The sequence below is a fragment of the Cygnus olor genome, chromosome 10 (assembly GCF_009769625.2).
Source record: "Cygnus olor isolate bCygOlo1 chromosome 10, bCygOlo1.pri.v2, whole genome shotgun sequence".
Classification (NCBI taxonomy): domain Eukaryota; kingdom Metazoa; phylum Chordata; class Aves; order Anseriformes; family Anatidae; genus Cygnus; species Cygnus olor.
The window spans coordinates 863,009-879,586 of record NC_049178.1 but is presented as its reverse complement, the minus strand read 5'-3'; the positions used below and the strand labels follow the sequence as shown (position 1 = coordinate 879,586).

Genomic DNA, 16,578 nt, shown 5'->3' with positions numbered 1-16,578 from the left:
CTATACATTTTCTATCTATGGAAAACAGTAGCATCCAGCAGGACTCCTGCTCAAATAAATTGCTCTTTGATTGCACCAAGAATATGGTACAAATAAATAAAATATCATCTCTAGACAATCAATTAAAAGGGCTATATGTATGGCTCATGTAGGATGTTTAGGGTTAATTGCACCACAGGTTCAAAAATATTTTTTCTAAATTCAGTGCAAGACTTTAGGAGTATCCATTTAGATTTTTCTTTTTTTTACAGCAGCAAAGAAAAAAATACTAAGGATTAAGGCCACCCATGCTTAAATTTATTGTTTGTCCTTTAAAAATGCAGATATTCTGTTCCCACTCCCATCAGCATGGAAGCATTTCTTCCATGGACAAAAAGATGCCTCAATAAAACAACCAAGCATTTGCACATTTGCCAGACTGACCAAAAATGTTCATGGAGTCATAAGGATCCTCTCCTTGAGACTTAACTAGCAGTTAATAATTTCTCATTGAATGTAATGACTTCATATTTTTATTTTTTCATTGCATGTGCTTCAGAATTATTATACTAGATATATTTTGTTGATACAAACAGCCTCTAAGTGCTATTTGATCATTGGTATTTTCTTCTGTAACATCTAAGAGTTATTGGGATCCATGTTGGAGTCTGTTTTTCAATACAGAAAACGATAACAAACAGTTTCTCATTTACAGGAGACCTAGTGCATATACTGTATTCACAGCAATCTTTATTTTTATTTTTATTTTTTAGAGTCCCAGCTTTTATTGTTGAAGATCTGTATGCATTTGGATGGTAAAAGGTTGATACATCCTTGTGTATATGTCCATACATACAAATACATATGTATTTATATATGTCTCAAGCTTTTACCATCCAGGAATAGATACATCTTGTTTATAATCATATATTTATGATCAAATTAGATGTCCTATGCATTGTCAGAGACACACACCATATTTTCATAAAGCTAATCTTTGCCATCAGTTATTAGTACCAAAAATTGATTTCATTTCCAACCTGGCCCAGAGCTTAATACCAGTTATACTATCAATGTGTTTTTTTTTTTTTTTTTTTTGATGCTGTTGGTGGTTTTTGGTTTGGGTTTTATTTTTTGATTATAATTATTTTATCAGTAGATATAAGAAAACAGAGGAGGGTAAAGTCTTGGGTTTTATTTTTTGAAAAAGCCCACATCTAACTGGGGGTAAGATTAATGCCAACACCCTTATATAGCATTTTACTAATACCTCTTTGATAATCTAGTGCAATAGAAGTTTTAGAATAGACTAGGTAAAATCAGCAAATGCAGATACCATACCTAAACGAATCTGAATTACTTATTAAAATCAATATCAATTTACCAATAATTAGTCAAATAACCTGTTTAACTGAACTTCATTAAACAATAATATTCTAAACAGAAGGTTTGTTTGTGAAAACAATAACTTGCAAGACCCATTAAAGACAGAAATAAAGCTCTTGTAATTTCTGCTTGAGTCTCCTTCATTTTTTTCCAAAGTATCTAATTTCCTAGTAGACTACAAGAAATAATGGAGAAGATACCAATTAATGCATCATTTCATTAGATATCAACCTTAGCATTCATTTTCTGCATCTGTGATCTTCTCCAGGATATCATGGTCATGTTTGGAGATCCAATGCAATAGATTATCATCGTTACATTCCAGTGATACGTTTTTTCTTCCTCTTTCACTAGTTCCTCTGACAACTGTAACAAGAGAACAAAATATTCTAGTTAATAAAATGTTTCAAGCATATGCAACATCTTAGTTCTCATCTAATCAAGCTTCTCATAGACATCAGCGGATATATTGCTTTTCTAGGGACTAAGGATTAGTTAAGGATTTAAATTCAATTTGAACCCATTTGATATGCTTAAAGGGTGGCAATTAGTTTTACAGGTGATTTGTGTCACAAGATTTCCCCTAAATGGGAAAGATTTTAAATTCCAAAGATGTTAAATTGTGTTGTGTTTGTGATTTTGCAAATGGGGAGTTTTCTGTTCTCTACAGGCACAGTAGCTTTGAATTGGAAATGCTATTAAAAAATAAATAAATGTTTTATTTGGAAACCAAAGGAATTGTCCTTTTATTTCTGCTCTGTTCCATGGCAGGTGGAATGTGCAGTGCCCCTAGCGACTCTCCAAAAATGGAGGTACTGAAAGCAACATTTCACTGTTGTATTTTAAGTATTTTAAACTAAAGTCCACTTTAATTTTCAAGACAATGGAGGAAGGTTTTGTGGATACAAGTACCTCAGATTTATAAAAATTGAAATATTCCACAGTGAGCATTTCAGCCCTGCAGTCGCTTGTGAGTGGTGGTTGTTCTCCATGGCTTGGCTGGTACTTCTGAAATCTAGGGGACTGCTAAAGGTAACCAGTGTAAGCCTGAGTCAGTCAGTGGAAAGTGTCTTCCTGCTGTCCATGGGCTTTGGAAGAGGCTCTGTCTGATTGCAAGTGACTTCAGTGTGAGGCCTGAATGATTTGTATTGTTCCAATAGTTCTGTTGCAAACAGACGGCACAGTACTCTTGAACAGAGTGCAGTGAATTAGTCTTATTCATGGTATCTGTATATCAGATGAGTGGGAGGAATGAAATGATTCCTTTGCAGGGCAGTTGTTCATTTATCTACTTACTTTGTTCCCGGAGAAGTGAAAATGCGTTAGGTATGGGATCCTTCATTATTAAGCTTGCATTTATTTAACTGGAGAGGTTTCAAAAACATCCATCTTTAATAAAAAAGTAACTGCTGCAGAATTTTTACATTTTTGGATACAGCTGAAAAAATGTTGTTGTGTATAACTATTTGACTAAAATGCCTCTTTAAATTCTAGAAGCTAACATTTATCAGAGTAATTATGCAATGAGTGAAGTGCAATACTTTGCATAGAACACACACTTGCAAATGATTTTAAATCCCTATTTTCAAGTTCATGTCTGTGTGGTAACTACATATAATGGTTTATATAATACAAACTTAGATGAATAATTTTACTTCTCCAATGGGAGGTTGGTACAATTTTTCTGGTTAAAACACTTCGGGACTAATCCAAAGCCCACTGAAATGTGGAAAGGTTCCCATTGATTTTAACAGGCTTTGGATTTGGCCCTTGAATGAAGAAAAAATGACTTCTGCAGAGCTGGAAAGCCAGGGAGTTCCTAAAGTAGATCATGTTACTAGTTCTGGCACATAAAATCTTTGCGAACTTTTTATGAAAACGGTAAGTCAGAGCATGCATTACGTTTCGTGAACCATGCATAGCTCCCATTCTTTTGTGTGCCGAGTATTTCTTGATCATCATTCAAAGAGATATATATGCATAGGAAGCACCCATATAAATTAACGAGGAGAGTACATTCCAGAAACCTTAGCACAAAAATGTCTGTATTTTTTAACAGGTTCACTAAAATATGATCACAGCAAATCTTCAATATATTTGATATTTTACAAGCTGAAGTTCCTTTGCAATTAACACTCATTTATGCACTCAAAAAGAACTCAGAATAGAGTCCAATCTGAGCAGCAGCAGCCAATCACAAAACACAACCTCTTTTCAGCTTGCTCCCCATATTTTCATTGAGGTTTTAGTACAGAATGAAACTCCCAAATAAACCCCACCCGCTTAATCAACCCACCCATTCATCAGGAAACCATACACGTATTGGGACTGTAACAAAAACTGGCTCACCACAGGTAGGAAATGCAAAGTATTTCTCAAGTAAGTCAAATAAATATATAAAAGGATATTGCTGTCAAATACCAACTGAGGTTGAGTAAATTAAATTTATATTTGTTTCTTCAATGCTGTACTTGGTATAGGTCACAACCTCTGAGACAGAAATAAAAGTTGGTAACGTATATTGGGCCTGAGATTCAGCAGTGTTGCAACCGAAATTAATGTCTTAGAGTTTGGCACCTCTGACAGTCCATTAGATACCAGTCAACAAAAATATCAGAAGGATGTGAAGATATAAAAGTGTAGTAGCCCACAAATATTTGTTCAGGTTGTTTTTCCTTCGGATAAAGACACCTGCCAGATTACTACTTTTTACCTCCAATCCTTTCCTCTCAGCAGTGATTTTCAGGAATGAGCTGGGAGAGGGTGGGTAAACACAAAGGGGTTAAAGGGGAAACTGTTTAATAACAGTAGTAAAATGCAGGCTATTTTTGACATCTGGGTTAATGTCCATTATGCTCCATATGCTTTCCAAATGTTTGCAACAAGCACCCAGATACAAAAACAGATACCCATTCACATAGGCTTAAATTGCCCTCTCCTAACCTGTTACACATGGTACCTACATAAAAGGCCAACGACTGATATGGTAATTAGCAAGTCAGAAAGAGAGGGAATGGCCAGTTTATTGTAGGGAACTGGTATCTGACCAAATGTTAGTAGAGAAGGATATCATTAATGGAATCCTGTTAGGGCTATTTCTGCTCCTTAAGCTATAACAAGACATGCACTATAATGTGACATCTTTTAAAAAGCTGTCAGGATTAATTCTTCAGTTTCCTTCTCTGCACTAATTCATCATTACTGCCATCAGACTACTAACAAATGATGTGAAATAATTTCATTTTCTAGAAACAAGTAACTAAAATAAAAAATAGTAATGCACAAACAGGGCTATAACACAGTCTTTCTCAAGTGACCTCCTGGAACTCAGCTGTGCCTCTTGCAACAACAAAATCTAAATGATATTAATTAAAAAAGGAAAAATGAATGACATTAATTAAAAAGAAAAAAAGAAAAAAAATGCATTCTCAATTTTTAGTTTTGCTCATCCAAACCCATGAAAAGAATGACATGATTAACTAAGACAAATCCCTGGCACAGCACTATGCTGAATTCTGACCCTGCCACTAGCTTTTTTTGTGAGTAAGGGAAAAGCCACATCATTTTTCTGTGCTTAACTTGCTCTTCGCTATAGCAGGGATAACATCAGGGTCCTCTCAGGAATTTGCAAGGCTTAATGTTTGTAATGTGCCTTAATAGTCTTGGATGAGTGCTAAGTATTATTATTTTTCAGTTCCTGCATTTGATTAAATCTGAAATAACATAGTAAAAATTAAATTAATATATTAAGTTACAAGTAAAAAGCAAGCATGTGGCTTGTTCAGCTACTTGTAACACTTTTAATACCAACACATATTGCAGACTAGGTGATTCCCAAGGTATGTAATGACATGTACCATGTGGGCATAACTTAACAACTGCAGAATCCCCCCAGATGTTTGATTCAGCCAAAAAATCTGCTCATGGCTTCTGTGTGAGCCCAGAGCTTGGACCAGTGGGAGCACTGCGGGCTGCTTTTCCCCTGCCTCTGAAGTGCAGTTGCAAATGTAATCACAGTCCAGGTATTTGCCACTCAGCACAAGAAACAATATTGGGTAGCACAGATCTGCGGGAGTGCTCTCCCCTGTTACACGTCCCTTAACATAAGATACGACAATGGCATATGAACTTCTCTGTCCCAACAAAAAATACAGGTTTTGCTACTTCCACCTGGCCCAATTCTTGTGGAAAGAACAAAAAACAACCTCTCACTTTCTAATGAATATAGTATCCTGCTAAAGTCTGTCATATCAATCTGAAAATCTTCAGCAGGGAAGGCCAACAAAAGAAATAATTAAGACATAAAGTTGTATCCAACCTGCGTGGAAAACTTTCAATGCCAAGATGCCAAAGACACCTAAGACACTTGTTGAGCTGAGTGAAAAGGTAAAATCTAGTTTAAATTTATAGCATTCCTTCAGTGTCCCTCTAGGAGTTTGGCTTTTTGCCAGTGTTCCTTGTTAAAAATTTGTTAAACGTGTTTGGCATTAATGCAAACACAAAGTGCTCATTTGTTACAAATTCTATTGGAATGCATTCATTTAAGGCAATGAAGTAGTTACTAGAAAAGAAAAAATGTTCATTAAGTACATTTTAAAAATACAATGATGTATGCGGTGCATAACTATGGCGCCCTAGTGGCTATATAAATATCTGACAGAATAACCACAAGTTGTGTTTGGTTTGAAATTGGAATCTTTTAAACATAACCAATAGAACAAAACCTGGTTTTGTTTGTTGTCAAAACTGATGTTAGTCTTTCTTGTTTAGAACTAGTTAAAATAACCAAAGTTTTGGCATACAATTTCTTACATCTCAAATCAATAAAGCACACAGGTTAAAGTAATGCTAAAGGAAGTTTCCTGATTCAAATGGTAAGTGCAGCACTGCACATTATCTGGAGAACACTGAACACAGAAAGTAAACACCCTGCTTGGAGGAGAACAAATTTTAGTCATTCTTAAAAACTCCACTTGAGGAAATGTTACCTGGGAGCTCTGCAGCTGTCTGGCACCAATCAGTTATACCTGGGCAAAAGGTGTTCTGCACTGCTCCAAACCAATGGGGCACATCACACAATAAACAGCTCAAATCTAGTTTATAAAACCCTAACAAAAAAGCCTATCTTCTGTAGTAATATGAAAAATCTCCAATTATAATCATTCTTGATTCTGAATAAGCAATCCAGAGGAGTATTTTTTAGAGGCTTGAAAATATCATTTGAGTTAAATTGTAAAAGTAGAACCATTTCTCGTCTTACTTTGTCAGTGATTTATAGTTACTTATAATAAAGCTTGAAAATGGTAAATATGAGAATAAAATATATTTAATAATAATAAAAAAATCCAGAAACTGTGTGACTTAATTAAATATCGAAAGGGTCACAAGAAACATCAGTATAAAAAGTTATTTATAAAGACAAAATGAACTTCATTCCAATACTGGCTAAGAAATTATTTATCCCATTTGTTGCTATTTATGTTTTAAATTCATTATACAGTAAACTTCAGAAGGATATGCAGCTGGTGGTAGAATCACTGCATGAATGTGATGAACTTTCCATATTGCTGTAATGCCAGAACTGTTAATCTGAGTTAGGGATAAAAGCAGATACCATTGGGATGAATAAAATCAAATGGATCCAAGTCCTCTAGAGAGTGAGTGTCCTTGAAAACTACGGTACATTTACATAATAAAATTAGATTAAGTTTGTGAACCTTAAGACTATTTGGATGAGGATGCTATCTCTACTGGGAGTGTTTATAAATCAAAATTAGACAAGTGGAAAATGAATTGAAAGAGATTTTTTTTTTTTTAAATAATAAGCTTTTCCTTTTCATACAACACATCTAGTCCAAATCACAGCTTTTCAGAAATATGAAAAAACTTAGCACATATTCTTCAATCTGCCACTTTCACACAGAATTTAAAAAAAGGATAATGTGAAATGTGAAGGATGGCATCATCCCAGTACTCTTTGATGGTCTGAGCTGGAGTGTATTGAAGATGATGGAAAAATTTCTGTCGACTCCAGTGGACCCAAGAGCCGCTCACAGAGGCAGCAGCGTAGGGCATGGAGCTCTTTGTTAGGACATTTATGACTTCCTTAAGATGCAGCACGTGAGACCATTAAGACTTTTTTCCTTTAATTTAAGTCAAACAGAAGTGACAAATAAAGAAGAGTTCTTGGGCAAAGCAGTTCAAACAACAAGAGTTCCCAATGTGATCCTAAAAACTGTCAATAGCAGAGATTACTTAATGAAATTTGAAGGAGCCTTTTTCATCCTTGCTGATGTGGAATGCCATTTATTCTCATGCTAGGGACTAATTAGGGGCCTTTTTTGAAGATCAAGGTTTTGCGATCTCTGCTTCTTAATAACATGGTTTGCCTGTCTGCCACCTGGGACAAGGCAAGGCACTCTCTCTAACTCCTGAACAGCAGGCACTGCCTTAGGCCATTGCAAGTGCAGGCAGGAAACTGATCCTGTGCTTTCAGTCATTTAACCCGTTCACTGCCAGCCCTACACAAGCCCACTTGAAGTCCAGAATAGGCAGTGACCAACCCCGTGGAAAAGCACGAGCTTGATATAATCAAAGACTCATGCAGCTGGAACTCTGATATTAACAGCAAAATTAATCTATCACTACAGTGATAAAGATGGCATCAGAAATCATCCTTTACTGATAGACTGGATTGAATGCATGTGGTAGCACTTGCTGCAAATCCACATACCACTTGCTGTGCTTCAGGCAGAGAGACAGTTCATGTTTCTGGTGGCTGGGAAAAGAAGTGGTTAAATAAAAGCTGTGTCAAGCCCCCAATCTAATAAGTCATCTTATTAGGAAGTTGTGATGCCCTGTTTGCCCTAGCCTGTGGCTTGTCTGCTCCACTGAAAGGTCTCCTGCTGGGACCTTTGTGGCATTATATGAGGTAGAGAAGGCTGCTGCAATATATGAGCCTTGGTTTTGAGCAGCCAAAACAGCAGGAGGACTAAGCTGCAAAGAATTAAACATGTAACAACTTTGTAAAAGCACAGACAGTGATTGAGGTTGGCCCTTTTGCTGTTGACACATTCTGGCCCCTGTAGGTTGTGGTCACTAAGCCCATTAGATTTGCAGTGTGGCAACATCTAGTTCAGCGAGTTCAATGTGTTTCTGTTTTATTTCTAAATACTGGACGCAAGCTGGCAGTGATAGGAGAGTGGAATATGGCACCAGAAATATGTCATAAACACAGTCGTCATTGTCAGAGATGTAAAATTACTTTTCAAACTATTTTTGGCAGATGAAGGTTGGGTGTATTTTTACATTTTGTTAACTGAAATTTAATTGCGGATTGCTGCATGTTTTGTTTAATATGAAAAAAAAAGAGGAAATCTTGAGATGCCATTTTCTCTTAAAAGAGGAAATTTTCACCAGATAGATAAATCTCTGTTGCTAGAAATTCATTACAAAATGAAAACAACAACAAAAATGAACCCAAAAAATATTCAGCTGGGATAAGTTTCACTTATGAGCAACCACTTAATTAAACCATCGTTTCCCAGTTCTGATTATTTTTCCTTTCTTTAAGATAAAACATATATTTAAATCAGAGTTTAAAAAAACAACAACAAACAAATCAGACTGTGAAATGAACACTAGAGATGAACGAACTTAATGAACAGGGATACAATGGATTCAACAAGGGTAGATTTAAGACATAAAACCTACTATGAGTTACAAATAAGAAGAATGCCCCTTTCTATCTCTTTAAGGACTACATGCTTTTAGGAACTGGTGTAAGTTTGCATTACACTTTGATTAGGATGCTCATGATCCCCAAGACCTGCAGGTTCTGCTTGCCTTTCAAAACTGCATTGCAGCCCCACGTTCAGTAAATTCCCACAGATTCATTACTTCCCAGAATTACCAGTCTGTAGATATGGAGCAACAGATCAGTTAGTTGAACATTTGTGCATCTGAAAGATGTCTCTGCCCTCATTCCCAAACGAGCTAAAGCTTGGGTGCATGTAACAGGTTAAACATGCAGCGAATGACAAAGAGAGGTCATGAGGCTGAAGGAGAAAAGGGTTTGGCTACTTCTTTCCATTCAGATACATTTCCCTGGGGAGGGCTCCCCTGTCTCTTCCTAGGTGAGGCAAGAGGATTCCTGCTCAGTTGTGGTCAGCCCTGCAGGGTGCCCAGCTCACTGCTGCTGGCAGTGCAGCCAAGGGCTCAGTAAGTTCAGACTTGCTGATTCACAGAAATAACTGGCCACTTCTTTTGGAGGGACAAAAGTGATGTTAAAGGCAAAGCACATTCTTTTTTTGACCACCAGGGATGAAGGAATGTTCCTTTTCTGTTCTCTGAAGTTTTTGCCTGAGCCAAGCAAGGTCATAGCTGTGGCTTTTCTCTGGATGAGGGAAATTTCTAGAATTTGCAGGACTTAATTTCTTAAAAGACTGTCATCTTTTTCGATTTGCTGATAGTTTGGGACTAGAAGGACATTCTTAAAATCTCACACATATTTGCCTGGTGGTAGGGAGCATGACTTGGTTTTCACCTCGTGCATCCTACAGGAGTCAGTCAATATTTAATAGTTAAAACTGGCTGACTGTTGCTCTCAGATAACCCTAGTTACTGTGGCTGTCACCATGCTCTGTTATTAGAAGCATATTGATTACAAGATGTTGTTGTACCAGAGTAAACAGTAATAAATTTGGTGGTTGTGGTGAGGAAGTTTAATCCAAAAACATTCCAGCCAACAAGCAGGAGTACAAGGGCTGTACTCCTCTCCTGGAGTACCCAAGGGCTGGACGGATTCGGGAGGAAGAGAGGTGGTAAAGGTTGAGTGCAGGTCTGAGGTACTTCGTGTGTGGGCTTTTTTCTTCCCTTAGGAAAAGACTGGATTCTTGGCTAGAAAGGACAAGTCTTGTTGGAAGCACTGGGCATAGCATGATGTCCTCAGGGCAAATGACTCCAGAAAATTGGCAGAAGTTTGCTTGGGATTATCTTTCTCTTAAGCAAATAATAATAAGAAAATTAATAAAGATGAATCTAATGGTTTGCATCTGCTTTTCCAATCGCATTAGATTGCTTATCTTCTAAAGCTGAGAATAAACTAATGAGTTTCAGAGTATTGCTATGTGGATCGGAATATTTGTACCAACAGTTATATGTCCGTACTTCATAATTTAGGTAAACCATGAACATGCTGTTTCGTTAGTTTGCTCTGCTAGTTAATAGCTCTGTTCTCTTTAAAGTTATCCTATCAGTACAGTTAAATACCAATTTCTCTGTGGAGCACATTGTGAGGTATACCTGTTGTTTTACTAATAAAAATAGAGAAATCAATATGCCAAAGGATAGCTCTGGCTATTGTTATATATCAAAAACCTGCTTTGCAGTTAATGAGATATACTTTCATCTTCTCCAAAGAATCCTATTTTGTATTTTATATGGTTCATGATAGGAACCTACTTATAAAATTGAAGTGTGATATTTACAGTTGCATCTTTTAATGTCAAGAAGAAAGAGATCCAGCCAAGAAGCGCACTGGTTGGTTTGGTCTATTTGAAGTGAGACCAGTGCTGGATCCACTTAAAACTCCTAGAACTGCTACAGCATTACAATGACTGTGTGTGGCAGTGTGAACATGACCATACATGCTCGACAGCTACTTATTTTTTAAATACCCATCCAGACAACACGCAGCATTTTGAAATCTAGCTTGTGTGGTCTAATTATGCAATAATTTTTATACTTTAGGCCCCAATATTATGAGCTTCTCCACAGTTATGGGTCTGCCCACGCATTTCTCAGTGCATGATAGGGCAGACTTAGGGACCAGTTCTGGTAAGCATATAAACATGCATTTCAATTGTTACTTAAGTGAGACTTAAGCGTGCACATAACATTAAGAGCATGCTTAAGTGTCTGTCTTGAATAGGACCTTTCAGGGTATTCTTTTTCTAAGGGCATGCATATAATATGCCATTCAGATTGAAGACCCACAGTCATCTGCATATCATTAATAAACACATAAAGGGAAATTATAAAATAGCAATAAAGAAAATCTTGCTCCCCCAAATCTCTGAACACCATCTTTTTAACCATTTATGAACTTAACAGCAAGCATGTAAAAGTTAGCAATATCAGAGGCTTAGTCTGCAAGATTTCCAAAGGAGATAATCATGCAAGTGTCAAATGACAGGTAAACATATACAAACAAAAATATGAACTTCATTACAAAATCATATAAAATGACAAGAACAATAATTCCTACTTGATGCATTTTTTTTTGTAAATTTGATGTATTGTAGTTAAACTAACAACCAACTAACAACACTACTTTAGCAATACAAGACCAGTAAATTTATGAGCACAAATAATCTATCATTAATCACAATTTACACCAATTCATGTTTTTTTTTCTAGAGAACATTTTCTCCATGCCCATTTTTTCCCCTTCTCAATCCCTCCTTCCAACTGTGCACAGACCTTCTCTATTTATTTATTTATTTTGCTATCTCCATTTCTGTGTTTGCTTAAGCTTTACGTCTCTGTTGCCAATCTGACCAACTCATGCTGAGTGGTGGTATTAGACTATAGCTAGTAATTGTGTGTTATCATCACCATCTACTTTACCTGCATATTGCAGTTCTGCCAGTTGGAACAAGATAAAACATAGAAGAGTAATTCACAAAAGCATTTTTGAGGTCAAAAATTTGCTAATTAGAAACAGCAACACAAAACCAGCAGATACTCTTGTGTGCATGCACAAATGTGTCAAACCCACTGAGAAAAAAGTAAAGACTAGAATGGAACTTAGCCCATAAAAATGGCTTGGAAAAAAAAGAATACTACTGGCAGTCCAAACTTTGTTCACTACTCCATTAATTTTAGAGGTAGCGGCAACAGAACTAGTACTTTAGAACAATTTTTTTCATTGAAACAAATATATTACAAAAAAGACAAGATAGTTTCAGGACTAGTTTCAAGAAACTTTGTTCCTACTGGACCCTTCAATTCAAGAAAGAAAAACCAAATTTAAGAACACATCCTAATTTCTCATTAAGTATTCTAAATAAAAATAAAACTATACAGCCTATTTCATTCTAATCTGGATTTTTTTTTTTCCACACTTGCGTGTCTTTCCTCATTTTCTACTTGAATTTAAAGACATAACACAGATCACCATTGCTACGGCCACTGGTACAGGCCATCACCTCCACATTCATATTTATACACTTTGGATAAGAGGCACAGTGGCCTGTATAAAGACCATTAGAGCTGGACACAAAGATGTCAGAAAACCTGCAAAAAGCATAACTAGACTATGATTTGTTTTCATACTTCAATTTGGCTTAGTGTATTGCGAGGGATAGAATATAAAATGTGAGGATTAGGTCAAAGAAAGGTAGTTTTTTTATTTTTTATTTTTTTATTTTTATTTTTTGTCAAAGCTACTTGGGCTTTCGAACAAGCCACTTCTTGTAATATATACCTTAACTGTAGTTTATCAATTGCTTTATTGACAAAAACAATTGATTGAACCAAGAACAGCTTCTGTAGCAGAACTCAACAATTAAAAGTCATGTGAAAACAAAACAAAACAAAACAACACAAAAAAAATCAGTAATTTTCTCATGCCACTGAATCACAGACATGGGATATAAAAAGGGAGAGAGGGGGAGCAGGATCACCAATGCCCTTTGCAGGAGTTTTTTCCAACAATATTTTGGGGTTTTTACTTCCACTTCATTAAATGAAATTTTATTTTTAATTCCCCAAGTTACGTATCTTCCAACACTAGTCACTGACATGATAATGAGCACAAATTGCTTTGCAGGCTTACAGAAAATGCAGCTTGTTCCAACAGTATTTTCTAATTCATCTCTCTTCAAAAGTTCAAAGTGTGGATCAGGAGCAGCTCACACCTGCCCCTGTCCATACACAGAAGGAGAAATGATCTTTCCTCCTCCTCCAGGGAGAACCTCCTCCAGACTCCTGCAATGTATGGGTCCCTGGGAGCTCACGGCTCCCCACTAAATCTGGAACACTGCATGTAACAGCCATCAATAGACCAACATCATCCACAAACTAGTTAGCACTCTTCTAATTTCATTTATACTTGTAGTCTCTGCAATTGGCATGGGAAGCCTGGGCAACAGTTACATGGTATTGGAGTAAGTATTGCCAGCTCATTTCAATAAGTGCCCGTATTGTAAGAAAATTTACCAATCATTTCATATTCACACCTTCCAGGCTATTCAAGATTTTAGAGACCTCTCATATTTTGTCTTTTTTTTTCCCAGCTGAAGAATTATATTGTAACAGTCTCTCTTCATAGAACGGCTTGGGTTAGAAGGGACCTCAAAGATATCTAGTTCCAACCCCCCTCTTTCATGTAGAAATAATTTTACATCTATCATTCTCATCATCCTTTTTTCTACCCTTTTCCTTTCTACCTTTTCCTTTGTATTCTTTACGACTGGCTTACCAGAACATATAGAATAACAAAGATGTGGGCAAACCTTGAACTGGTACAGGGGTTAAAAATGGCTTTGTGTTTAGATAACTATTTCTTTTCTATATATTTATAATATTGTTTGCCATTTTGACTACTGCTGCAAATAAAGCTAAGTTTTGGAGAGCTATGTACAACAATTCCAACATCTCCTTCCTGAACAGTAATGGCTAATTTACATCCTGACATTAGGTATGTAGTGTTACAATTGCTTTTTTCCCACATGCTTCATTTTACATTTATCTAAAGGAAATGTCATCTGCTGTTTTACTGCCTAGTCCCTCAATACTGTCACTAAGTCATTACAACCTAGATTTTGATTTTTCAGAATTCCTTCAATCCTGCAGAGGGACAAAAAAAGATTTCAAAACCATTTTGTGGGAAATTCCCATGAAATATATCTTGTTTCTTAAAAGAATGAGCTGAAACCTGCAGGGCATCTGGGGTTGAGGGAAGGCAACAGACATATTTCTATTCTGTGCATAATTCAACAGAGTGCTAATTCACGCTTGTGGAACCCTTTTTTCTGCTGTTATTGTTACCTAACAAAATGTCAGCATTTTTCAGTATTATGCCATTATCAGCCTGTACTGGGATCCTGTAAAAGAGCTGAAAGAAAAAAGGTCTCTTTTTGCATATTTATGCCATCCTGCTCGGAGCACTTCCGTTGGCCCCAGTAAATCTCTCTGCCAAATTTCAATTGACTCTCACGGTGTTCCAGCTGTTAGATAAACTTCCAAGGATATTTTTGTGACAGGTACAAACCTAGACAGGAAATCTCAAGAAGAAATCCTAAATTAATTATACGTCAACATTCAAGCCACAAGAAGGAGCAATTGTCATAAATTTTTGAAAGTTAGAATCCAATTTTAGTTGTAAGTGCAATAAAGTTCACTGACTCAGTTGTGAATCAATGCCAATAAAATAATACGTCACATTCTTTAACAGTTCACTTTGGTTAAACATAGAAGGGAAGAAGCTAAGATTAGTGGACTGTATATTTAAATCACGTAAAAAGACTACAGACACAAACCAATACCACGCCATGGATTTACAAATTACAATTCAGTGTTGCCTAATCTTATCTCACTTTTTTTGAACACATATAAAAAGTATAAACTAAATTTGTGCTAAATGAAAACATCTCCACGACCTGAAAATTTGACCGTGATGCCAACAAAATTTTTCTGCAGCACCACACACCACGTATCTCAGCTGTCTTTCTCTATATACACACACACTGGGCACTGTGCGTTTGGTTTGCTTTATGAATGCTATTAATGTCGAGTAAGCAAGGGGTTAGAGGGCAAAGAGAGGGAGAGAGTGTTGAAACAGTTCTGGCCACAGAAGACTGCCCACGTTTCTCTGGTTTTAGCATTGCTGCAGATTTCTTGACAGCTTTTCTGGTCCTCTCTGTGACATGTCCTTGCAGAAACTGAGCACGGCAGCCTGAACATGTAGGTAGATCTGAGTGCTCTGCGGTGGCCACAGGCTGTGCAAGTAGCACAGCCCCCCTGCCCCAACCCCCCCAGTTTGCCAAACATATTTCTGAGGCAGTGCTGAGCGTAATCAGGCTGGTCGTGCTCCTGATTGTCCTGCCAGGCCCTTCAGCTGTGCTCAGCTGGGAGCAGGGCTCTGATCCACTCCTGGCTGAGCACAGCTGAAAAAGCGAAACCGTGCACGTCATGTCAGGTACCCTGCAGCAACCCCATGCTCTGGCCTGGTAGGGGGCCCTTTCCAAACCCGCCTGCCTAAATACAAAAGGGAGAGTGTTGAGATACCTGTTGTCTCAGCACAGAGGGTAATGTGTCATGGGGGTAGGGAAGAGAGGAGGGGGAGGACATACATTAAGCTCTGCGAGCTGCATTTCTCAACACAGCTTTGCAGCACACGCAGGAGATATTCGTGGTCCTCACTCCAGCACCAGGTCTGTGACAAGCCCTGCCAGACAGCACAGCAGCGCAGCACCGCTCCAAATCCTGCAGTGTGGACAGAGACCTTGGGACGTTGCCCACCAGGTAGGGTGCCAGGGTGAGGAACTGACCACTGACCACAGCTCACTCCTGCGCTTGGCAGAGCTCTGCACCATCAGCCAGAGATTACATAGCCCAGCCACCATTTCTCGTGAAAGAAAAGCCCAGGCAAGGAGATGCAGTCACCTTGCCCCCGCAGAGGTCATGTGCAGGGGAGCAGGCTAGCAAACCTGCGTCACAGCAGGAAGAGGCACAGCTCGAGAGGGAGGGAAACGTAGCTCAGACTATTGACAGGAGAGGCTAGAAAACAGTCATCTTGCACAATGGGCATGAGTCCACGGGGGAATATTCAATTTATAAACAATATCCTTTTATAAAATGCAGGTAACATTCCCCTTCCTTTACTGAGTGCTTTTTCCTCACAGATGAAAGACATTAAAAGGAGCCATCCAAAGCCCACGGAAGACAGAGTCTTTCAAATTACTTAGTGGAGCTGTGTCAAAATAGTCCCAGGAAGCGAACACTCAGAGACCCATCTGTAGGCAAAACCTGGCCCTCAGCAAAAATATGAATATGCCAGAAATCCTGCCAGGCACCAGCAAGGAACATGCTGCACTTAGCTGATCACCTTGGTTCTATGTCTCTGAAATAGCGTGGATAAATAACTATTTATGTCACCCTGGGAGAACAGGAATGTATGATATGGCTATGTAACCACCTGGACTTCTA

At 37.7% G+C, this 16,578-nt stretch overlaps 1 protein-coding gene across 16 annotated transcripts in view; it reads right to left on the bottom strand.

Moving 5' to 3' along the window:
• Positions 1–233: 233 nt before the first annotated feature.
• Positions 234–16,578, bottom strand: part of ERC2 (ELKS/RAB6-interacting/CAST family member 2) — a 511,348-nt gene continuing 495,003 nt past the window's right edge. For 12 of the 16 annotated variants that reach the window (XM_040568867.1, XM_040568878.1, XM_040568865.1 and 9 more), the window contains one exon: positions 234–1,731. In XM_040568867.1, the coding sequence (XP_040424801.1) occupies positions 1,585–1,731 (147 nt within the window). In that variant the 3' untranslated portion in view covers positions 234–1,584. The remainder of the gene's footprint in view (positions 1,732–16,578) is intronic. The other 4 variants (XR_005822990.1, XR_005822989.1, XR_005822991.1 and 1 more) reach the window with 2 other exon arrangements.